The sequence below is a fragment of the Abramis brama genome, assembly GCF_963993115.1.
Source record: "Abramis brama genome assembly, chromosome: 2".
NCBI lineage: Eukaryota > Metazoa > Chordata > Actinopteri > Cypriniformes > Leuciscidae > Abramis > Abramis brama.
In genome coordinates, this window is record NC_139964.1 from 6,750,386 (window position 1) to 6,776,682 (window position 26,297).

General features: G+C 39.5%; 1 protein-coding gene across 1 annotated transcript; it reads left to right on the forward strand.

Annotated features, from left to right (window-relative positions):
* Positions 1 to 18,707: 18,707 nt before the first annotated feature.
* Positions 18,708 to 23,487, forward strand: LOC311077579 (deoxynucleoside triphosphate triphosphohydrolase SAMHD1-like). The gene is made up of 6 exons (XM_084106115.1): positions 18,708 to 19,763; positions 21,548 to 21,660; positions 21,939 to 22,075; positions 22,152 to 22,244; positions 22,397 to 22,501; positions 22,710 to 23,487. The coding sequence occupies exons 2-6, from the start codon at positions 21,606 to 21,608 to the stop codon at positions 22,872 to 22,874; spliced, it is 555 nt and encodes a 184-aa protein (XP_083962241.1). The 5' UTR covers positions 18,708 to 19,763; positions 21,548 to 21,605; the 3' UTR covers positions 22,875 to 23,487.
* The last annotated feature ends 2,810 nt before the right edge of the window (positions 23,488 to 26,297 follow it).

The window sequence follows — 26,297 nt, forward strand, 5'->3', positions numbered from 1 at the left end:
ATGATTTATGGAGATTTAAAAAAAAAACACTGGGTAGATTTTTATCATTATAGGGTGGTTGTGTACACACACTGCCAACATTTATTTTCAAACACCATGTAAAAGTGAATTTTGCATAATAGATGCCCTTTAATAAAAATTAAACTCTTTCGAGGGAAATAACGCCGTGTCACGCCTCTGCGTGATTGGACTGATTGAGTAAAATGGCACATAATCTTAGAGTTGAACTTTGACTAACTGGGACCCAGTTCAGGAAGCAGACAGACTGGCTAAACCCACCTTCTGCTAGCTGTCTCACATCACGGAGGTCAGATAAATCCCAACACATAGAGACTCTTGCACCTAGATATCATTACATAGAGACTTTGAAAAAAATAAAAAAAATAAACAAACCTTAAGAATCAGCTAATTAATCTCAAAAACGGTGACATACTTCATGCCGCAATGCATTCTGGGTGCATCATACAAAACTCATCAGTGGCTCCCAGAGTGCATTGCGGCATGAAGCATATCACCATTACTGAGATTCATTTGCTGATTCTTTAGGTTTGTGTTTGTCTCATTGAAGGTGTTTAAAACTTATTGTACACAGATTTTATTTTTATATCTAATACTGTTTGGAATCCTGATTTGTTATGATTTATTAGTCCATGGATGAAATCAGGCCACTACATTATACATTAATTAATAACACACATACCAGTCTAGAAGAGATCAGCTGTTCAGAGCACTACATGATGATTATATCATTATCGCCATCAAGTAGCTGACATTTTCTGAGCACATTTTCTCTTACTGTTCTTGCCATGACAAACAGTTACAGCATTAAACAGTAAAACATCAAGAGTCAAACTGCCCAACTAAAGCAAACACTGATCACCATTATGGTGACATTAAACCAAACTTTTAATTTCAATAAATCATCAAATTTGATGTCTGAGCGATTGGAGTCTATGTCTAATAATATTTCTAGCTGGGGTGACTCACATTGTGGCCATAATATGAGCACACAGTGAGTGCGCTGTGAGGTTACACTTTTAGATCACTGTGAACTCACATTGTGATCATATGGAGAGATCACTGTGAGATCAACGTGTTGACTGGGTAGTTATTAACACTTACCCCAACACATAATCTTTAAACTTTGCAGTCTGTGTTACTTCTCTACCAGCAGAAAGGGTTCTTTTGCAGGTGAGTGTACTTGGGTGTACAGAGCAAAATCCCCAGAGTTAAATTAACTCTGTTCAGAGAACATTTGGTCCCTCTCTACAGAGAGTTAAAATAACTCTGAATCAGAGTTAAAGTTAATAAGATACTTAAGTGATTAATTAAGTGATGATTGGGCATTGATGATGAACACCTGCTGTCAACAAGATCTCAGCGGAGGAGGATTAAACAACTCCACAAACAGCATTACCAGCTTCACTTATTACTGACCAGACTGACTTTATTTCTGTCAGACATCTACAGAAGTTATTATTGAGAATTAACAGAGGTTTAGATGTTGATGATTTATTGAAAATGTCTGATCACCAGTATGGTGATGAGTGTTTCCTTCAGTTGGGCAGTTTGACTCTTATTGCGAGTTTGTGGTTTTTGTAACAGTTTTTATCAAAACACATAATTTGTTACAAAGAAAGCCAAAAACAAAGCTGATCAGGTGATATAGTTTTTAACAACAGATAGTAGAAAAATGCTCTTATCTCGTGACTGTCTAAAAGTGATTATTTGATGTTAATAGATTATATTCACCAAAAATACTCTCTAGCCAAAGATTGGACATTCTGAATTTAGATTTTTAAAATACATTATAGGGATTTTTTTTATTTTTTTTTTGACAAAGACATCAATAATCAGCATATGAATCTCAACAATGGTGACATGCTTCATGCTGCAATGCATGCTGGGAGCCACAATAGTATAAAACTCATGGCTCCCAGGATACATTGCGGCATGAAACATGTCACCATTGTTGAGATTCATATGCTGATTCTTGATGTCTGTGTCTTAGAAAAAAAAATTCCCCCCTTATGCATTTAAAAAATTCTAAATGTCCAATCTGTGGCAAGAGAGTATTGTTAGGGAATATAATCTATTAACATCAAATAATCACTTTTGGACAGTGATAATATAAGCGCATCATTCTACATTTTGTGTTTGAAAACTAGATCACCTGAACATCTTTGCTTCTGGCTTTCTTTGCAACAAATTACGTGTTATGGTAAAAACTGTTACAAAAACCACAAATTCACCAAATAAGCTAAGAGTCAAACTGCCCAACTAAAGGAAACACTCATCACCATAATGGTGACCAACCATTTTCAATAAATCGTCAACATCTAAACCTCTGTTAATTCTCAATAATAACTTCTGTAAACGTATGACATAAATAAAGTCAGTCTGGTTAGTAATAAGTGAAGCTGGTAATGCTGTTTGTGGAGTTGTTTAATCCTCCTCTGCTGAGATCTTGAGAGATTTAATGTTTTATTTTGTCTTCAGTTGATTTCATCTAAGACTGCGGCTGGAAGTCAATTGTAGTTCTTGTGTTTCTCTTTCCTTCAGTGATTCTGCTTGTTGACAGCAGGTGTTCATCATTAATGCCCAATCATCACTTAATTAATCACTTAAGTATCTCATTAACTTTAACTCTGTTTAGAGTTATTTTAACTCTCTGTAGAGAGGGACCAAATGTTCTCTGAGCAGTGTTAATTTAATTCTGGGGATTTTGCTGTGTAGTGTGATGGAATTTGAGGTACTAGACCCATTCATAGAGTTTTGTGGTTAAATCAGTCTCAAGAGAGAGTCCATCAGTTAATTCACTGTTTCCATGTACAATCTGTCTGTCGGTGTTTCAGGTGTTTCTGGTGTCTCAGGAACACTCTGGATGTCTCTGGTTCCGATGAGAGACATTTATTCATTTCCTTTGACATTCATTTCAGACATTTCTTTGTTTGTACTATGTACTATAGTACATACAGTCATACCGATGACTGTTGCCGATGCTTTCCATCCTTTTTCTCCATTCAACTTAACTTTCACTCTTTGTCCTCGATTTAAGTCAGGTAAACTGCGTGCTGAGTAGTGTCGGTTGTAGAAGTACTGGTATGCCTGCTTGGTTTGTTTGTCCTTCCTTCTGACTTTTTCATAGTCAACTGGACTAGGTAGCAGGTGTAGAGCGTTAGCTCATAAGAGCTAGCTGTGGATCTGGCTATCTGAGCATCCGTTTTCTAATAACAACACTCCTTTCAGCGGCACCATTAGCCTGCATATAGTTAGGACTGGAATTAGTGTGAGTGAATTTGTATGTTGTTTTAGGGTGTATTCACACCTGTCTTGTTTGGTTCGAGACCTGTCTTGTACCATCCAAGAGATGGTATCGGTCCAGTTCCAAACGAACTCTGGTACGGTTCAAATTTCTGTCTAATGAATGGATGACCTTAGCACATGTGTGTTTTTGTTTACAAATTTTGGTTCACTTGCAAAAAGGGCAGTGTGAAAGCAAAAAAAAACAAATCAACACTGTATTTGGTCTGGACCAAAGCAAGTGAACTAGCAGACTTTCCTGCTGTGAATACACCCTTAAACTCTGCACACGCAGTGGAAGTAAACTGAGTAGCATTGTCTATCACAAGGTTATATGGGATCCTCCAACAAACAAACATGTTTTTCAAACGTATAATTATCAACTGGCTTGTGATGGCCTGTACTTGTGCAATCTTAATATCACAACAGTGTAGCGCCCCCTATGCTCTGAGTGTAACCCAAGCGACGCTCCGGATTCTTTAAATGTGTCTCTCGACTTGCAACTATGCAATAATGTTATTCTTTCCCTTTCTAGTCTAGGAATATGTCTATATTAATTGACTTCAAGCTACACAATATATCCAAAACAATAAGATTTATTTACACACAAAATAAAGGCAATATTGAATAAATGAAAACACTTGTATTGAATATTAAATGATCAATAAACTTCAAATGTACATCAACACTTGTATCTTATTTCTTGTTTTACCTTTCAAAACGTAACTAAACCCTCAATTCACTTTCACTTTTACTTTAAGTGAATTAAATCACTATATAGAAATTCAATAGAATGCAAAAGTTCAAATAACAGAATAACCTTTTCCGTTACCTCACATAAATGAGCAATAACACTTCTTAATACTAAATTTTTGTCTTTTTGGAAAAATTAAACGTGAAACAAAAGTACCTTTTTGAGTGATCACTCGTATATGCGCGCGCACACACACACCATGCAAAAGTCACCACCCAACCCCTCGTTGCAGGCCTGTACCGTTGCTAGAGTTCGCTGTGGCCTAGAAACAACAAATGGCCTCTTCACTCCATCGAGCAAATAAAATAAACAAGATCACCTGAATTCCTCAGTCAGCGAACCCTCACGATCAGCAGCTCTTCATCCTCCGCGAGCACATACGAACACACTGGCTCTTACATGACCCATCAGCTCACCATCTTCTTCCCCGACAGCAGCAATCGGAATCCAGATCTCACCCGATCTAGAACGCTCTGGTCAGAGTCCAGCGAATCGGTGTCCTCTTCATACGGATACAATAACCAACGTGCAGTCTAGCATCTAAATGTTCGTGTACTAAAGTATAGTGCACGAACTCCTGTATGGAGTGACTCGTAACTTTCACAAATGTTTCTTGTTTTGAAAGTCAGAAATGAATAAATGCACGAACTAAACACTTATACAGCACTTAGATTACATTTTCACTTCAGCCATCAGAACATATTCTTCCAACTTAAGTCTCTCACCCTTCTCGAATCGCCTCCCTGTCAGTCACTACCCCGCTCCCGTCCAATCAGAATCACCTTCTGCTTAAGAAGGCGGGATAAACATAAAGCAACAGCCAATGAGAATAAAACAATACAAGACTGCTAGACAAAAGCACATTTTGGCCAAGTGCATTACAGACTAACTTTAATCTCCCTCATTATTCTTAAAGCAACAACTCCCAGTTTTATTCTTCTTCATGAGATACCCTTTATATCACTTATAAATCCTATAAAGTAACTATCTGAATGACTACTATTATTATTTAATCAATAATAATTCCCTTCTTACTCAGAATTAACTATTTCTGTAATATTGTCAGAAATAAGATAGTAATAACCCTATATGAAATTTTATTAACCTCACCTGGGTTACACTCTCCCCCTACTAAATTACTCATGTCCTCATGAGTCTCCAACTACAACTGTAGTAAGACTTCAGACTTCTGATATATATTCTGCTGAATACAGTGTTCACATGTGGCCATTGGATGACACCACAATGTTCTGCAAGCACTCTTCTACTTAGAAGACTCTTGGATCTTCACAACCATACCCCTATACACGATAGTCAAAGGCCTGTCAGAAGACTTTCCAAGTTCATCATAACTCAACTTCTGAACTGGTTTAATCATCCTCTTTGGATAATTCCTCCCTCTTTCAAGTTCCTCTTCTCCACTCGCAACATTCACAGTTTCAATTCCTTCTTCAGAAACTGAATCCTCAATGTTCTCCTCCATTTGAGCATCAGACTCTTCTCCTCCAATCACTTCCACCTGATCAGGATCCTCTCGAGACCTATTAGGACTCTGTACGTTTTCCCCCTCAGCTGACGGAAAAGACAGTCTTTCAAGGTTCACAGTTCTTCCTACTGGATAATAAACACAATCACTACTATCATCACTCTCAGAATTACAGTTCACTGATTCACGATTCTCTCTTTCATGATTCATGGCTTTCTTCTGTCTTCTTTCCACAGTTTTAGATCTGGTCACCACGCGGCGTGAACTCTCCTCTCTCTCTGAAGGTAAGTGTATTCTCACTCCCTCACCAATTGGCAACAAGTGATCTCTGTTAGGGGTGTGCATTGGCACTGCCCTCACGATTCGATTCGATTACGATTCACCAGGTAACAATTCGATTCAATTCGATTCTACGATGCATTGCGATGCATCAAAATTCTACTGCACACAACAAGGCAAATTTTTCATCAGTCATGAGGAAATACAAGCAGTCAGATATTGAACAACAGATTTTATTGGCTGCTATGTGTGTATTATCACTCTCCTGTATCTTTGACATAAATGTCATTAAATAAAATAAAATTGAATGGTACAGGGTATTGGATATGGCATTTTCAAACCTGAAAAAGAAAGCATAAATCACTGCTTTCAGTGCTTTGAATGAGAAATGTTTCTCTTCTCTCTGCTTGAGAACCATTTGAAATTAAATTTCAACTTTATTGTCCAACTCAAGGCCAGAAAATAAACAGTGTAGGGTGTAACGGTTCACAAAATTCATGGTTCGGTTCAATACGATACACTTGTGTCACGGTTCGGTACGTTTTCGATACAGCAAAAAGAAAGAAATGCCAAGAGAAATGTCCTTGATTTTTTTTTTAATTTTTTTTTTTTTTTATTAGAACTAACATCATAAAGTATGACATTTTTTCTTTGAGCAATGATGGAGCTATAATTGACTCTTCTTAGGAGCATATAAAACAAAACAGCTCCTTGGAAAAAAATTAAATGTAATATTTTGTGCTTATAAACAAATGTTTATTTTAGTTCAGATTAACATTTGAGGGCAGCAATGTTATTCATAATGTCGAAATAAATCCGACATAACGTTACTTGAAAGCATTATAGCCTACTATTCCTGCCAAACTTCCAAAGTTGCAGTTAGTGTTACTACAGTAAATCCATGGTGAATATTGCAGATCTGTGGACACTGGATAGTTCATTCATGTCACAATGTTTCTTCCTGGTTTCCACGTCAGCGCTGTTTGATCCGTTAATAACGGAGAAATGTGAATGTTTCTCACTAGATCTCGTAGCGATGTTATTACTTTAGTGGCGAGTTCAAATGCTTTCTTTACTGGATCTCTTAGCGCTGTGTAGTATAAGATCGGCTCGCGCTGCGTTGGTCCAAACTGATAAACAGTCCGTCACGAGTAGCTCAGTTTCGTTCCGCTTACATTGCGTTTGCCATTTGATGTTGTGGTCGCGCCAGCGTCTACATTATGAGCGCGCTCGCGACGCGCTTACATTTGAAATAACCGTTCGGTTTGAAAATGCGTGCCTTGTACCGAACGGTTTAATACGAATACGCGTACCGTTACACCCCTAAAACAGTGACATAATCGATTATGGCACTTTGCCGCATCAATGCTGAATCGTGCATGCCCCGCATTGCGATGCATCGCCGAATCGATTATTGTTGACACCACTAATCTCTGTGCAAAGTTCTCACCCCTCCTGTTCCAGCCTCTGGCTTCACCCTGTACACAGGCAAATTCTCCAGCTTCTCCAGAACAAGGTAAGGTACTGAACTCCACTTATCTCTTAACTTCTGCTTCCCAGTTGTAGCCCAATTCTTCACCAGCACACAGTCTCCTTTTCCAAGCTCACAGAACTTCACTCTCTGATCATAGAGTCTTTTGTTCCTCTGCTCCGTTTTCTGTGCATTCTGCAGTGACAAATCAAATGCTTTTCTCAAATCCTCTCTCATTCTCTCTACATACTTTACATGCTTTTCTCCTCTTCTCCCATCTCCAGCATTTCCAAAGCGTACATCAATTGGAAGACGAGCCTCTCTCCCAAACATAAGATAGTAAGGAGAAAATCCAGTAACTTCACTCTTCGTGCAGTTATACGCATGCACCATCTGACTCACACTCTGACTCCATCTCTCCTTCTTAGAAGCATCCAATGTCCCCAGTATAGATAACAACGTTCTGTTAACCCCCTGAGGTCGGCTATCGCGCCGGCGCGATAGGCTCGTTTTTTTCACTATCAGTGAAAAAAATAAATAAAAAAAAAATATTAATTTTTATTTTATATGCTAGTGTTTTACATCAATCGATCCTGTTAAGTGTGTATTATTTTTGTGTATACTCACAATAAAAACAAAGTGTTGTGCTTTTCGCCAAATAAAGAAAAATAAACATGATGCGAGTTCTGCCTCCTCTCTGTCATTCTGAAACGCGTCCGAAAATGATCTGTAACTCAGCAAAAACTTTTCACACAGACACGTGAGATATGTCTTTATGAAGCTGACATTCTCTTCTTTTAAGTGAAGTAATTAATATAAAAAACAAATGTTTTCAACTCATGTAATCCGTTTGAAAGCAAGGAGAGGTGCCGTTTTTTTCCTTCTCCCTCATTATCTGTAATAAGCTGAGGCCGCCCCGCCCCCGGCGCTTTTCACATGGTAAATAGTTTAGGTAATCTCTGCTTCGCACATGCCCCCCGATCAATGCCTTGAAAACACAAAGTTTCATCAGCTCAGATTCACTGATAATTCATCGTGTTTAGAGAGGATCGATGGCTCGTTTCTCCGGCAAAGACGCTCTTCAGATGATTCTGGACAGCGAGGAAGAATTCACCTTTTCCTCAGAGGAAGATTGTAATTCAGACGAAGAACGGCAGCATTTTCAAGAGCGAATTGATCCCGCAGAGGATACAAGTTCAGAGTAAGTTGTTTACTGTTATATAATTCCTTTTCTGATAATATAGAACTTTATATATATTTAATTTCTGAATTTTTAGACTATATTTTCCCTAGTTTTGGCTTGCTTTTGACAACTTACAGGAACGATTGCCTTACAATATCCCTAACATCCGTGGAACTTATGCTCAAGTGTAAACTTTTTTTTTAAATGTGATATTGCTCTTTAAACATATTTGTATATTAAATATATTTCACTCAGTTTTGATTAGCTTATGACACTGATTCATGCTAAAATACTGCATTATGCATAATGTAGATTGTTTGCGAATATCTGCTTATAGGTTATATGTGGTTTAGTGCAACTATTTCAGCCTCCGGTAAAATATGTGATACTGTCTAAATACATTATATTTTTATATAAATGTTCTGGTTTTGGTTGGCCTATGACAGTATTTATCATGCTGCAGATGTTTTTGAATACAGACTGTGTAAATGTTTTAGTGATGTGTCGTTCGCGAACGATCCGTTTATTGCGTGCTTCACTAAATGCGTGCGGTCTATATGGCCCATCAATGGTCCATAACCATCAATTGCTCACCAGTTTACTTTGAATAATGTATGCTAACAGTTTTATTTTAATTTAATTTTTTGTAGGAATGTGTCTGCTTCAAGCTCTCCTTCTCCAGCATCTCGCAGAGGGGCACGCAGGTGTCGTTCAGTTCTCAGTGCGATCGAGAATCATACTGAGTAAGTACATAGACGTAATATTTTACAGATGAAATGTAGCCTAATTGTGTTTACATCATAATAATATAAAAGTAGCCTACCTATTCTTGTGTGAAATGACAAAAACAGTTGTCTTTTTTTATCCATGGCCATTAGTGAATAATAATGATAATACAAGTTCTTTTATTATGTTATCAGCATGCTCACATGTTTTTTTTTTTGTTTGTTTTTTACAGATGTGACAATGAACATGTCCAAGCACCTGTCCCGAAGAGAGCCAAATCTAACCAGCAGGCAAGCAACAGGCAGTCCACTCTGGCATGGAAAACAGAGACTGATGTTGACATGGTACCGCAGACTGTGCAATTCTGTCCTGCACGGGAAATTGGACCGCAACTGAGTTCTGTAGACTCACATTCGCCCATGAGTCTATTCAAACAATTTTTTTCAGAAAGTGCTGTGTCAACTCTGTGCCACAACACAAATGCTCAGGCTGCCAAAGCAACGGCAAAGGGCTGCAAATATAAATGGACAGATATCAGCATCAGTGAGATGTACCGATACATTGGGTTGCTGTTCTACATGGCCATGGTGAAGGTCAGCTCCATCAGCGACTACTGGCGGCAAAGCAGTGTTTTCTCTGTACCCTTTCCAGCTACAGTTATGTCCCGGGACAGATACCGCACCATTTCATGGAATGTGCACATGAGTAACCCAGATGCAGATATGTATAATGACAGAAAGAGGGGCACAGCTGAACATGACCGTCTCTTCAGGGTCAAACCTCTCATGGACACTATTCGTCAGGCTTGTAAAGCCATCTATCATCCTAAAAGAAACTTAGCTGTGGATGAAAGAATGGTGGCATGCAAAGCACACACAGGTATGACACAGTACATGAAAGCCAAACCAACCAGATGGGGTTTCAAGTTGTTTGTACTTGCAGACTCATCAAATGGATACACTGTGGACTTTTCTGTGTACACTGGAAAGAACAGCTTTCCCACAGGCCATGGACTGTCATATGATGCTGTAACATCTCTTTTAGACTGTAAAGTTTTAGGCTCTGGGTACCATGTGTACATGGACAATTTTTATACAAGTCCAAAGCTCCTCAAAGACTTGTTTGCAATGAAGTTTGGTGCATGTGGGACTTACAGGGACAACAGGAAGGACTGCCCTCGGAATGCAGCTAATTCACTCTCTAAAAAATCTGCCAGGGGATCCATCAGGTGGATTCGGGATGGCCCTCTTGTATTCGTAAAGTGGATGGACACACGAGAGGTATCTGTCTGTTCTACTATCCATCCTGCTTATTCAGGAGACACTGCACAGAGGAGGGTGAAAACACAAGATACATGGAGGACAAAGACATTTCCATGTCCTGCACCTGTGACTGCCTACAACAAACACATGGGGGGTGTTGACCTGTCTGATCAGCTGATACAGTACTACACTGCACAACACAAAACCATGAAGTGGTACAGAAAGATCTTTCTACACTTCTTGGACATTGCTTCCACCAACTCTTTCATTGTGCACAAAGAGCTACATGGTAACTTGTCCCATAAAGAGTTTATGGAGCAGCTTATAACAGAGCTCTGTGGTGTGTCACAGAAAACAGCACCAAAACGGACCAATAGTGACCATGTGCCAGTTCCAGGAGCTGAGCTGGCATCAGATGACAGGGATGTTGCCACAGTTGGTCGCCGCAATTGTGTGCATTGCACAGCAGTGCGTGGTAAAAGACAATTAACACCATGGAAATGCCAGGCATGCAATGTTCACTTATGTCTTCAGTTAAACAGGAACTGTTTTCAGGAGTGGCATAAAGATGTGTGACTGTGTTCAGATGTGTGTGCTCTGCTGACCACCTTCCACTAACCATCAGCCTTCAGAAATCATTCTGATATGATGACTATTTTTTTAAATCAATGTTGGAAACTGTTGTGCTGCTTAATATATATTTTTTATAACCTGTGATAGTTTTTTCAGGATTCTTTATTTTGCTCATTTGATTTACTTGTAGCCCGCATATAAACGGGGCACAGGAATTTACTGTGAGATACCTGCCTTTACTTTTGTTTATCGCTCACAATTGCTCACATTTGATTTGCTTAGAGCAAATTTAGAACATTTAGTTCCTCCACATAGAGGAATTACAATAAAACAGATTGAAAAACAAAACCTTTGAATCTCCTCTTCTTTGTTCAGGCACCTGATGGCCCATTAACCACTGGAAGAGTGTATGTCACACCCCTGGTCTGAATCTCATTAATATTGATGGGCCATTGGGCCATTAATATTGATGGGCCACCCCTCCCATGCATAAACCTCTTCTGACAAAAAAACTCTTTTAGAAAGTTCAAATCAATGTACTGTTTTATGAGAACGATAAGGCTGGATAATTTTCACATCATTTTGAAGCCAGAACTCAAAGCTACACAATTCATTGGTCAAAAGTCTTATTTACACATATTTAGTATGTGTTTTGTGGTCTTATTTCTGCAACTTTCATTTTTATTTTTTCCAATAACCACGCATAAACATTATTCTCTTAAAAATTCAAACATATACATGCATGTTGATCAGATATTTTGGTAGCCCTGTTTGTGCTATATAGAGTGAATTTACACCTTTGCCATTAATATGTTTATAAATAACTGAAAAAAGCACAAATGTCAGAGCATGTCAGAACACCTCCAGGGCCCAGAAAACAGCTCAGACTCCAGAGGGTTAAAACGTTCCGGTTGCGGATCTCCCTGAGGATGATATGGCGATGTACGAGACTTTCTGATCCCCAGAATTCCAAGCAACTCTTTGATCAGCCGGCTCTCAAAATCTCGACCCTGGTCAGAGTGTATCCTAGCAGGTAATCCGTAATGAACGAAAAACTTCTCCACTAGAATCTTTGCCACCGTCAGCGCCTTCTGATCTTTTGCAGGATACGCTTGTGCATAACGTGAAAAATGATCAGTTACTATAAGAACATTTGATACTCCTCTCATGTCTGGCTCAATTGATAGGAAATCAATGCAAACAAGATCCATCGGTCCCTTGCTTGAAATATGATTCAAGTACGCAGATCTTTGCGGCAATGTCTTTCTCACAATACACCTCCCACAATTCTTCACTTATCTTTCCACTTCCCTGGACATATGCGGCCAGAAGAATCTGTCCTTGCACAGCTGAGTCGTTCTCTCAATCCCCAGATGACCAGACTCATCATGTAGAGAATTCAAGACTTCTTGTCTGTACTTTTCAGGCAAAACCAACTGTACTTTCTCTCCTCCAAGATAATTCTGTGTCACTCTGTACAACAGATGATTACGAATAACCAACTTTTTCCCTTGTTTCCTCAACAAAGTCTCCAACACATCTGAACTCTTTGTTGTTTTCAGACACTCTCCAGACTCCACATCTCCCTTCACTGGACCAATGATCGGATCTTCCCCCTGTGCCAATCTCAACTCCTGGTTAGTCAAGGAATCTCCCTCATTAGTATCTAAACGAATCGGGCAAACATACAGTTCTGGAACACTTTCAACTCCAACACCCAACTGATCTACCAGTCTGTCCTCCTCTTCTTCAGCCCAGTAAGTACTCTTCACACTAGGGCTGGGCGATTTAAATCGCGATATTGTTATGCGCATCTCGTCAGTAAAGCCGGTTCCTTGATTAGTAGTAAATCACCATCACCTGCTTTCAGATGGAGCGGCATTTACTACAAAGAGCCGTAGTTAACTGACAAGCTGAGCCAAATCACATCAATATCGCAGACGTATCGCCAGCGATATTTAATGCGATATGGCTCAGCTTGTCAGTTAACTACGGCTCTTTGTACACAGCAAACACTCCTGTGTTAAATTAACACTCCTGGGGTGTATGAGTCCACACTCAAGAGTGTTTAAGTTAATGAGATAATTAAGTGATTATTTTAGTGATGATTGAACATTATTGAAGACACCTGATGTTAACAAGCAGAATCACTGAAGGAGAAAATCTCAAATTGTAAGCCACCGTTATGACGATCAATGGTTGCTTTAGTTGGACTCTTGACCCATATATTATTAACTTTAGATTTTGTTTGGCTGTTGTATCTGAATTATAATCACCAGTTGAACAAAGAAAAAAGTGATCTGATGCTGTTGGTTATATTATGACAATCATCATTTGAACTTGATCACTGAACTCATTAAGATCCTTCTTTCTGACTTCGATTTATGTTGTTGGTTACAGCATAACTGTGAATCTGCATAAATGACCAGAATTTTTGATATAATATAAAGGATTTCTTAAAAGTTGTTTAAAAAAGAAAATCATTATTTTAGGCACACACAGACGTCAAGATTCAGCCTATGCATCTCAACAATGGTGACGAGCAGAATATTCAATTAGGAAAAGTCAATTACATAGACAATTCAGATCATAATTTATTCATACCGCAATGCATGATGGGAGCCATTAATGAGTTGTGATTGGTGGCAGCCACTGCAATATGTTTTATTATTGTCACCATTGTTGAGATTCACAGGCTGATTATTGATGTCTGTGTTTTAAATGAATTTGTCTGAATATCTTTTGATCAGAACAATGTTTATTAAATATTTTGAATTAAAGTACTGATAATCGTAGGCTGAAGAATCACAAAACTGCTGCTAACAAGTTAAATCAAACTATCTCAATAAGTTTCATTTTGCAGATCACAGTATGATTATGTCAAAACATAACCAACACTATAAGATAACATTTTACTTTGTTCATTTAACTGTTATAAATCAATAACAGCAGACAAACAACTGCAAATATTAAAGTAAACATATAATGGTCTAGAGCCCAACTAAAGCAAACACCCATCACCTTAATGGTAACTTACAATTTGTGATTTTCTCCTTCAGTGATTCTGCTTGTTAACATCAGGTGTCTTCAATAATGCTCAAGCGTCACTAAATTAATCACTTAATTATCTCATCAGCCCTAAATGCCGCTCCATCTGAAAGCAGGTGATGGTGATTTACTAATAATCAATGAACCGGCTTTACTGACGAGATGCGCATAACAATATCGCGATTTAAATCGCCCAGCCCTACTTCACACGTCCACAAATAGCTTTCACCCTGGATCTAGGAATATCCATCCAGTTGGTAGTTTCAGCTGCATCCGCAGGATAACGCGACAGTACATCAGCATCAACATTCTAACTTCCAGCCTTATACTGTAGGTTAAAATCATACGTGGCTAAGGCACTCAACCATCTATGTCCAGTTGCATTAAGTTTCGCACTTGTTAGAACATATGCAAGGGGATTGTTGTCAGTCCTTACTGTGAATTTTGTTCCATACAAGTAGTCGTGAAATTTGTCAACAATGGCCCATTTCAGCGCCAGGAACTCCAACTGATGAATGGGATATCATTGTTCAGCCTCACTCAGTTTCCGGCTTGCGAATGCAATTGGCCTCAACCCCTCAGGGTACTCTTGATTCAAGACCGAGCTTCGAGCCCTTTCAAGCTAGCATCCACATGCAATATGTATGGCTTAGATGGATCAGCATACGCCAGTACAGGTGCATGAGTCAAACACTTGATAATAGAATGAAACGCTTCAGTGCATTCGTCAGTCCACCTCTCTCCAAAGGATTTCTTCTCATTGAAGTATTTCGCTTTCTTCTCTACCTTCTTTTTACCCCTCACAGGTGCATACCCTTTGGTCAGTTCCATTAAAGGCCTTACGATCTTGGAGTAATTCTTGACAAATCTGCAATAGAATCCGCAAAATCCAAGAAATGATCTTAGTGACTTCAGATCATGAGGTATCTTCCACTCCTTCACAGCCTTCACCTTCTCTGGATCTGGTGTTACACCGTCCGCACACACAATATGTCCCACATACTTGACAGATGGTTGACAGAATTGACACTTATCAATTGATAATTTCAGCCCAAACTCCTCCAATCTATCAAGCACTTTCATCAGTCTCTCTTCATGTTCTTCCAAGGTTCTTCCGAAAACAATCAGATCATCCAAGTACACAATCACTTGTAGTAAGTGCATGTCTCCAACTGCCCATTCCATCAACCTTTGAAACGTTGCAGGAGCTCCAGATATCCCCTGAGGCATCTGCTCAAACTGGTAGAATCCAAGAGGACAAATGAACGCAGTCTTTTCTTTATCTTCAGAAGCCATTTCGATTTGATAGTATCCACTCCTCAAATCCAGCACTGAAAACCACCTACTTCCCGTCAGACAATCCAAAGCATCTTCTATCCTCGGCGTTGTATACTGGTCAGGTATAGTTCTGGAGTTCAGAGTTCTATAGTCAATGCACATCCTTATAGCACCATTCTTCTTTCGAGCTATAACTATAGGTGACGCATAAGGACTCCTCGATTCCTTAATAACTCCTGCAGCCAGTAGATCCTTCAGATGACGACGCACATCATCTATGTCAGCTGTAGCAATCCGCCTCGACCTCTCTCGGAAAGGTGTACTATCCATCAGCCTGATAGTATGAGTAACATCCTTTGCTTTCCCCACATCCCACTCAGATATGGAAAACACATTCCCACGCTCAGACAACTTCTTTCTCAATCTTCCTTCCCAATTACTTGGTATTGGAGAAACACCAAAGTTAAAGATATTTGGATCCAACTTCTTCACAGATGTCTGTTCTCTTTGCATCACAGTTACAGTATCTGTATGAAACACATTCGCCATCACAGTTCCTTCAGAAATAGTTATGTCTTTCCCAGTCTCATTACACACCAGCAACTTGAAACTATCCACATCCACATCAGATGAATGCAAGACAGATGAAGGAACAAACACTCCAGCAGGTAACTGATTCTCATCAGTGGCTTCCACAATCAGAATATCTTCTCTAGTCTGTTTCTTCAGTTCCACTTTACACTCAGCATACTTTCCACCATTCTGAGGTATCTTCAGATCTCCAGGACCCATCCACTTAACACTCCCTTCCACACAGTCAGTAACTTCTTCCTTCCTTGGCAGCTTCTCAAAACAAGGTATGGAAACTGTCGACTGTATTCTCAAGGAATGTACAGTATCATAAACTTCTGACTCCTGTCCCAATGAAATTAGTTTTTGGAAGAAACTTGCATTCGTTCCGATGATAAGAGGAACCTGTTTAGGACCCTTGGGTTCTGGACACACTAGCGCTAACACAGGCACTGTTTCCTTCACTCCTGTGAGCGACTCAGGAAATGACACATCCACAAGAATATATCCCTTGTATGGATAAGTACTAGCACTCAGTCCCCAAACTGACAATCCACTCAATGGTTGAATTGGAACATTTGACAAATGTTTCTCATGAAAATGCTCAAAAACAATGGTAACTTGCGACCCACTGTCAAGCAATGCACTGCATAAACATCCATTCACTTGAACTGAAAGGGTAGAAACTGGACCCACAAGACCTCTCGGCACACAATCCTTCTCACTGCCATCAGTAGTTCCCTTCTTTGAGAAACAATCTGGACCACCGGACACAGTAGAATCATCCTTTGCTCTGCTCACTTCAGCTTTAGCTCTATGGAGTGATCTCACCAGCTTTTGAATCACTTTTCCAGTATTCTCTGTTGCTTTGCACTTAGTGGCAATATGTCCGTCTTCACCACAACGGTAACAGAAGAAATCCTCCTTAGGCTGCAACCTTCTCTCAGCATTTCTTCGCAAAGGCATTTCTCTGTAATTCGGCCTCTTTGACTGAATCTGCTCAGCAGTTGAGTTTATGCTCATCACTTCCAGACGTTTGTTCAACTTCTGAATCTGCATCTTCAACTCTTCCACCTCAGTGTCTCCACGAGTATTCTCTCTTTTATTCTCCTGCTTCTCTGCAGCAGAATCAGTTTTCATGGAATCAGCAGGCACCTTAGATGAATCTTTTCTCATCTTCAACTTCAGCTCTTGAAGTTCAGTTCTAAGCTTATTCACCACATCAGAATCCACAGCAGAATCAGTTTTCAAATTCAATGATTTCACTGGCACTCCAATTCTACGTCTCGCAAGCTCATTCTCTTCAGCTGTCTTTATCTCATTCAGCAACTCCAAGAAACCAGGAGGTTTAGCTTTCCTTTCTCTTAGGCGCAGTTGTAACAACATCAGGTCAGAATCAGCAGAAGCACCTCTGATAAGTTGTTCAATTCTCGCTCTATCCATTGACTGTGACATCAACCCTCCTTTCTGCACAACTTTCGTCAACGACTTCTCCAATCTGGTCAGGAAATCAGACAGCATTTCTTTAGGGAATTGTCTCAGTAATCTGAATGCAAAGTAAAGATCTTCACCTGATTCAGATGATCCAAAGGTATTTTCCAGTGCCTCCAAGTACTCAAAAGCACTAGCCTCAGGACTTGAAAATTGAAAAATATTCTTCCAACTTTAGTCTCTCACCCTTCTCGAATCGCCTCCCTGTCAGTCACTACCCCGCTCCCATCCAATCAGAATCACCTTCTGCTTAAGAAGGCGGGATAAACATAAAGCAACAGCCAATGAGAATAAAACAATACAAGACTGCTAGGCAAAAGCACATTTTGGTCAAGTGCATTATAGACTAGCTTTAATCTCCCTCATTATTCTTAAAGCAACAACTCCCAGTTTTATTCTTCTTCATGAGATACCCTTTATATCACTTATAAATCCTATAAAGTAACTATCTGAATTACTACTATTATTATTTAATCAATAATAATTCCCTTCTTACTCAGAATTAACTATTTCTGTAATATTGTCAGAAATAAGATAGTGTGTCTTTGCCAATACCAGGCCACCATACCGACATGTTTGCTCTTTTTTCCTGCATTTAGTGAGACCTTGATGGCGTGTGTGAAGCTGACGTAACACCTCTTTTCTCTGTGAATCCTGGAATCACTATTCTGTCCTCATACAACAAAAGTCCATCAACTTCAGAGAGATGAGCTCTGACAGTGTGAAACCTGTGGACAGTTGAGACATCTGACTGGGCCTTTGTGAATGTACTTACAAACTGACTGAAGATCTGATTCTTCTTGCGTGGCTTTCCTTGTGGCACTTATCTTGTCTTCACTTACATGCTTAGTAGACAGTACTTCCTGTACAAATAACTTGATGTTGTCCTCTGTTTCAGACTCGCCCTGATGTGTCAACTGATGTGTCAACTGTTTGCCTGGCACATGCACGGCTTTGACATTAATTCTCATCAGGCGCATTAGTAGTCATTGACATCTTACCGGAGCTTTGTCAATATTATATGTGTTTATCAAGGGCACAAGAGGCTTATTGTCAAGTCTGTATATCGTGAGAACCGCACACATGCCCACACCCCGGTTAGGCAGTCTTTCTTTTTCTGTGAGTAGCGGCACTCTCTTTATGTTAATGTCCTTAAACAGAAACAATGGGGCATAGTCTGTTCTCATGCTCCTTCATCAGGGCAGCTCTGATGCAAACACCTTCCAAATTCAACTTGCGAAGAAAGTGTAACACCTCTCACAGTTCTAATGTGTTATATGTTTATGTGTTATACAGTTAGTTACGATTTTATACGTAACGCCAGTTATGTTTTTTTTTGTAAGTGTTATGACTTATCTATCTATTCTTATGAGAGCCATAAGAATAGATAGGAGACCATGCCACAAACAAACGGTGCAAAACATACATTTATTGTGTATCTAACACAAATTTAAACAACAGAACCAAATATGGAGTGTGAAAGTCAGTGTCAGTAGTGTAGGGCAGGTGCATGGATGTGTTGTGTGTGCGGGTGCAAGTGTTGAGTGTAAAAATAAAAGACATAAATAAAGAAAATAAAGGCCAAGGATCGTAACAGTAAGTTAAATACGGAAGGTGGTCTGGTGGAAGCTAGATAGTGTTAAATATGGATATTTTTCATACACAAACACATCACTTCAGATGGCCTTCATTAATCCCTGGAGCTGTGTGGAGCACTTTTATGATGGATAGATGCACTTTTATGGGCTTCAAATTTTGGGCTCTCACTCACTGCCATTTAAAAGCTTGGATTAGCCAGGACATGTTTAAATAGAACTCTGATTGTATTCGTCTGAAAGAAGAATGTCATATACACCTAGAATGACTTTGGGGTGAGTAAATCATGGGGTAATTTAAATTTTTTGGGTGAACTATCCCTTTAATAAGATTTTCACTCATTTCCTCCACTTACGTCCTCTAAGGGGACCATGGAGGTCGTGCCGACAGGGTCCCCTGTACCACCTGGTCCATCTGGGACGTCTGAACAGCCGTCTCCGCCATGGCCACCCGAAGGGCCGTCTCCGCCATGGCCACCCGAAGGGCCATCTCTGCCATGGCCGTCTGAAGGGTCAGCTCCGCCCTGGCCGCCTGCACAGCCTGCTTTGCCATGGCCACCTCCTCAGCCTGCTCCGCCATGGCCCCCTGACCAGCCTGCTTCGCCTGAACCGCCCGAGGGGTGGTCTCCTGCTCTGCCATGGCCCCCTGAACAGCCTGCTCCGCCCTGGAGGCTTCCTGCCCCAGATAGGCCACACACTGGTCAGCCTTCAGGGCACCTATTTTTTAGTTACTAGAACTATTGCGTAAGTGAACTACACTAACTAAGCATTTGTCAGTACAACATCAAGGCAATTGGTTTGCCTGCTTTTTTAAGTAGCTTAAGTCTAAATAATTAGATTTTACAGTGTACCATGTCCCTTTGGGTGGTGTATCCCTGGGGAGAAACCTGTTGGTGACGCACTTCCTCTGTGGTGCTTTGAGCATCAGAAGCTTGGACCAAGAGTGGAGTACGGCGGCCTCTAAGGCCGTATGGTCAGGGGCTTCAGTTCAAGATATGTACGATACGGCAGGATGGTCCTCTCCACTCACATTTGAGATATTTTACAGTTTGGACCTGGGCTCTACACCAGGTTCACAGGTGCTTTCTTCTTAGTGTGCTTGCAGTGATTAACACAGACAGGCACTTGGAAGTCTGGTGATTTGGGTATTATCATTCCTAAAGCGTCAAGGACGATGACGCAACACAAGTTCCCTCAAAAGGGAATGTCTCACGTTACGACTGTTATTATTATTATTACATTAAGGTGTACATTGTACTGTACAGGAGAAAGAAGTACTGTACTGTACTGTGAAGGAGAAAAATCACAACTTTTAAGTCACCATTATGGTGATCAGTGTCTACTTTAGTTGGGCTCTTGACCCTTAAATTATTAACATTAGATTTTGATTTGCTGCTGTAATTCAGTTATAGCAGCCAGATTTAACAAAGAGAAATGTGATCTGATGGGCTTGGTTGTGTTTTAACATAATCATTTTTTTACCTGAATCACTGAACTCATGTAGAGCCTAATCTCTGAGTTAAATTTACTTTATTGATTACAGCAGCACTGGCCTTGTACAGTATAATAATTTCAGCATTTCCAATGTAATCCAAATTATTTCTCAAGTTGTTCTGATGCAAAAAAAAACCTTTCATTTAGGCACACACCGACATCAAGAATCAGCGTATGAATCTCAGCAATGGTGATAAACAGCATATTCAGATAAACAGATCAACTCTGAACATTAGAAAACAAGCGACTAAAAAGTCACATAAAAACATCAGAAATAAAATAAAATAGTAAGAATAAAGGAAATTAACAAGAAAATTAACCTCATTATTTACTCATGCAGCAATGCATGATGGGAGTCATGAATGAGTTTTGATTGGTGGCACCTAGAATGCACTGCAACATGCTTAATTATTGTCACCATTGTTGAGATTCACAGGCTGATTCTTGATGTCTATGTGTCTAAATTAAAAAAAAGTAAACTGACTTTTGGTTTCAGAGCAACTTTAAGGAATCTATTGGATTACATTGAAAATACAAAAAAATAGTATGTTATGCAAGGAAAGTGCTGTTATATTCAATAAAGTAAACCTAACTCAGAGATTAGGCTCTAAATAAGTGGAGTGATGAGAGTGATTCAGGTTAAAAATGGTTATTTTAAAACACAACCAACACCACCAGATTACATTTTCTCTTTGTTCATCTAGCTGTTATAACTCAGTTACAGCAGCCAAACAAAATCTAAAGTTAATAATGTAAGGGTCAAGTGCCCAACTAAAGCATACACTGATCTCCATAATGGCGACTTACAATTTGTTATTTTCTCCCTCAGTGATTCTGCTTGTTAACATCAGGTGTCTTCAATAATGTTCAATCATCACTCAATTAATCACTTAATTATCTCATTAACTTTAACACTGCTTCAGTGTTACTTGTAACACTCTGAGAGTGGACTATATAAACCCTGAGCAGTGTTAATTTAACACTAGGAATTTTGCTGTGTACAACACTAACTTGTATGGTTTTCTGTGTGTTAGGTTTGCAGAAGCGCTCGTACTAGCTGATCGTGATCTTCATGAAGGGAAACCTGAAGATATGCTGAAGATTTCTGAAGCCATAAAGACAGCAGAGGAATACAGCAAACTCACAGGTCAGCTGAAATCTAAAAAATGTAACCACCTTTCTCTGAGTGAGTCTGCTGATTGGCATGTCTGTTTTCGGGAAAATTTTACTCAAAAGGACTGAAATAATTTCAAATAATAAGACTGCACTTCAGATAAATGAACCATAATATCTCCAGATAAATGAACCATAATATCTCCATCATTCTCCATTTTTATCCATAAGGAAAATAATATAATGTTCTGAAGAAAGTAATTTGTTAATACTTTTAGTCTATTTTAGCTAAAATAATGAATCTTCTGTCAGATGAGATCTTTGAGCAGATCTCGTCCTCCAATGCTGATAATCTAAAGAAATCCAGAAACATCCTGGAAAAGATCGTCTGGAGAAAACTGCCAAAGTTTGTGGGAGAAGCTCGTCTGACTGATAAAAACAAGTCAAAGGTCAGAAAAGAAAAATACATTGGTTTAGTATTTACTGTACAGCACTTGACTAAACCTCTCAAATCTGAAAATTCAGGAACAGCTGACAGAAACATGGAAAGCTGCAGTGCAGAAGTACAAACCCACTGACCCGACTGTTTCTCTGAACGCCGAAGAATTACCAGTTTATGTAAGTTATGTAGTTATTCAGTGCTTAAACTAGATGGAAAGTTATTTAAAATGCAGGTTTTGCTCTGAAATAAAAACACTCAACTGTTTAACACTCAACACTCACCTCTGCCTACATATATTCACAAACAAATAATTTTATCTCTTACTCAGGTGGTTGATCTGGATCACGGCATGAAGGACAAAAACCCCATTGAATCCATCTATTTCTACAGCAAGAGGAATCCCAACCAAGCTTCAACCATTAAAGATTATCAGGTATTCATGACACTCCAAACTGTTTTATTCTAGATCATTGCAGATTTTTTTTAAATGAGTGCCATTTATTCTTTATAGTGTTCTTTTGTTAAACCAATCAGACAGGGACTTGAACTTTGTAGTGTTGGACTCAGTATAATTAATATTACCACTTGATCAAGTATCTTTATAAAACTCCTATTGTGTGATTTTTGTCTTGTATTGACAGTTGTCCAGTTTCCTGCCAAAGAAGTTTAATGAAGAGCTTGTCAGAGTTTATTACAGTAGAACTGATGATCAGACAGCTGAAGATAAGGTGGAGGAGAAGAAGTCGTTGGAAGAGGCTGAGAAGTGCTTTCAGATCTGGTGTACAGAACATTTTGGACTCCCCTAGGCAGCTGAATTATTGACATATAATTCTTCTCTGAGACTAAAACAAAAACATTTTACCCTAAAAAATAAAAAATGAATAAAAAATACAAAAATATTTTTTTAACATTTTAAACTATCTTTTAGAATTAACTATGTTTCTGACTCTGACTTTTAGATTATCTAACATTATGTACCTGACTTCCCCTAACTAACTGTAACATTATGATAAACTCTTACCTGACTTCCCCTTCTAGATCTAATAATATAACAAACTAAATCTTACCTCTCCTCCTCCCCTAACCTTGTGACAAACTTTGGACAATGTACCAAAACGTTCTGTTCTTTGTCTGTATTATGTCATGAAATAATGAGTAATCAACTGAACTCTTAACCCTTTACAATGTTTTTTGAGGATTTGAGATATTTTTGCTGATGCCAATAACAGAGGGTAAAAAAAGCTTGCTTTACCAATTGAACCAATCATATTGATAGAAGGTGACATGTTAGTCATGCTGATCTTATTTTTGATGTGTCAGTCTTAATCCTATAAAACCTGATGTATTCTTCTTTTTGGGTGAGATTCTCTGGATAACTGCCCTGAGATCTCCCAGCCGTGATTAAAGCATTTAAAGGACATTTGCTGAAGTCTGTCTGGCATTAATGCTGCACAGCAAGATAGTTAGGAGAACAAGTGAGAGATGGGGGAAGTCGATTGTAGACGAGGCCCAGATATACTAAACGTCGACTGTAGACATTCAGGGACGTCGGGACGTCGACCGTAGACGTTAGGGGACGTTGATTGTAGACTTAGGTCAGTCGCGAAATAGGTCTAGGAAAAACTACCACACCACATACAGCAAGGAATGATGGCCCATGGGTGGCTCACTCCTGTTTGATATCTGTGTGTGTCAGGTTAAGTTTTTTTGAGCTCATGCTTGTTAAAATCTTGTTAAAATCTTCTAACTGATTATTGTAATATTGCTATATCTCATGCTGCAGTAACACAGGGTTTGTGATGTGGATATATTAACGGTGCAACACAATTGTTAGACTGATTCACTGATGTCTTTTGAATATATTTCATGATGATTATAAATCCATCAAAAGGTAACCATCATCATCTGATCTCATTTCACTTTAGCTTTCTTTGCAGCTGCAAATGTGTTTTGACAAGCACTGTCACAGCAGCCAAAATTAAACAAAATATATAATAAGAGTTAAGAGCCCAACTAATGGAAACACTAATCACTGTTATGGTGACTTCAAATGAAACACATTATAGTTAAACCTCTGTTAATTCTCAATAAAAAACTTTTGTAGACCTCTGACAGAAATAAAGTCAGTCTGGTTAGCAGAGCTGAAGTCCAGGTTCAGAAAGTAAAAGTCCTCCTCAGTATTTTGTTCCAATCACCTGGATTTGCTAATTCAGCAGGAGAGAGAACTAATTAGTGAAATCAGCTGCACAGCAAAAACTCCAGTGTTAAATGAACTCTCATGGGAGTTTATTTGGCTCCAGACTCAAGAGTGTTAAAGTTAATGAGATAATTAAGTGATTGATTGAGTGATGATTGACCATTATTGAAGACACCTGATGTTAACAAGCAGAATCACTGAAGGAGAAAAATCACAATTTTAGTTACCATTATGGATATCGGTGTTTGATTTAGTTGGGCAGTTGACCTTTAAATGTTTAACTTTAGATTTTGTTTGGCTGCTGTATCTGTGTTATAACAGCCAGATGAACAAAGAGAAAAGGTGAACAGGTGTTGGTTATGTAGCGGGGCGAGAAATCGGAGGAGATCGACTAGCGACTACGCCACCCTGGAATCTTGCCAGGGACAATACAATGGAATTTCTGCTTTAAGACAACACAGGTTCGTTCACAGTCAAGTGGCAGGGGACGTGGATACAAAAAATATATATAAATTTTATTCAAGATAAATACTTTATATAAAATTCACAAAACACAATCAACAACACTTATAGACACGACAATGTCACTATTCAACAAGACACACAGAGCGACCTGAGAAGTCAGCGAACAAGTAGCCGAAGCAGAGCAGGGGATAAAGGGCACATAAGGCCTCCATGGCAAGTCACCTTGCCCGTACACCTGTGCACACACACCCACACACAAGTACACACGCCACTCATGACACAGCACTCGTGAGAAAGACCACCACCAGCAATCCGCCCATGCTTTACGCACTCAGCTCCTGTAACGACAGAGAATTGTCACAGTTGAAACACACTCAGAATTGTCAGTTTACAGAGACAATGAATGGAATAGAGGTGTTCACACTTTTCCATTTAAACCTTACAAATTCTGACTCAATACCAAAAAAATACAAAAAGAAAAATATATAAACCACAACCACACACGCGCATACACACACACACGTAATACACAAACACAAAAGACAACGATGTCAATCCAATTGTTAACAGCAAAGCAACAGCGCCTTCGGACAGTAGTTCCACGCAGTCCAACCGCAAGAAAGCTAATCGGCCATGCAGATGCCACCAATCCGTACTTGATGCATCTATAAAATTACAAGTTAACAATCAGACGAATTAACTACGAACAATTACTAAAATCTGTTTCTCTCGACAAAAGATCGCCACGCGACCCAGGCGAGAATGACTTAAATCACATACCTTATGGGTACGATTCCTGGGAACCAAACCAGTCAGGCAGATAAACGCATACATGCAGACTGAGGGCTCGTCCAGTCGATCGGGAGGACAGCGTGTGCCAGCGGAAACTAAGCACTTCCATATTAAAGTGTAAACATTCATACTGGCCGTACTTCTCACTCCAACCTTTGACTGTACACAACAAAAATGTCACTACATTACAAGTGGATACAAAGTGTAAAACCAATATGACTTCACCTACCAGAGGAGGAACAACTTTAATAAACTGCCAGCCGCAGGAACCTCGCACGCCACTCTAGATGGCGACCGAATGACGACCCGGGAAGGGGCGGTGACTCCTAACACCATAGCCAGCCCGTTTATATATGCTGCTACCGCCCACTGATAGGAGGAAACTCAACAAGTGGACTAACCAACCACATGCAGGAAGTATTTCATTGGCCCTGCCACAATCTACCCCTCACTTCTGTATCATCGCCCCGACGATAAGCAAACCCTTGCCACTCAATTCCAGGGCCACACAATGAGAAACACTGGTTAAAAGTGCTCTTGCCATGACGGCTACACAACGAGAAACAAGTGATACACGAGTTCTCTGCCTTGACGGCTACACAATGAGAAACGAGTGATACACAAGTTCTCTGCCTTGACGGCTACACAATGGGAAACACTGGTTAAAAGTGCTCTTGCCATGACGGCTATACAACGAGAAACAAGTGATACACGAGTTCTCTGCCTTGATGGCTACACAATGAGAAACGAGTGATACACAAGTTCTCTGCCTTGA

Coding starts and splice junctions, on each gene's coding strand:
- LOC311077579 (XM_084106115.1), top strand. CDS start 21,606: ATGCTGAAGATTTCTGAAGCCATAAAGACAGCAGAGGAATACAGCAAA. Junction 21,661..21,938: donor GGAATACAGCAAACTCACAG/GTCAGCTGAAAT, acceptor ATCTTCTGTCAG/ATGAGATCTTTGAGCAGATC. Junction 22,245..22,396: donor CCGAAGAATTACCAGTTTAT/GTAAGTTATGTA, acceptor TCTCTTACTCAG/GTGGTTGATCTGGATCACGG.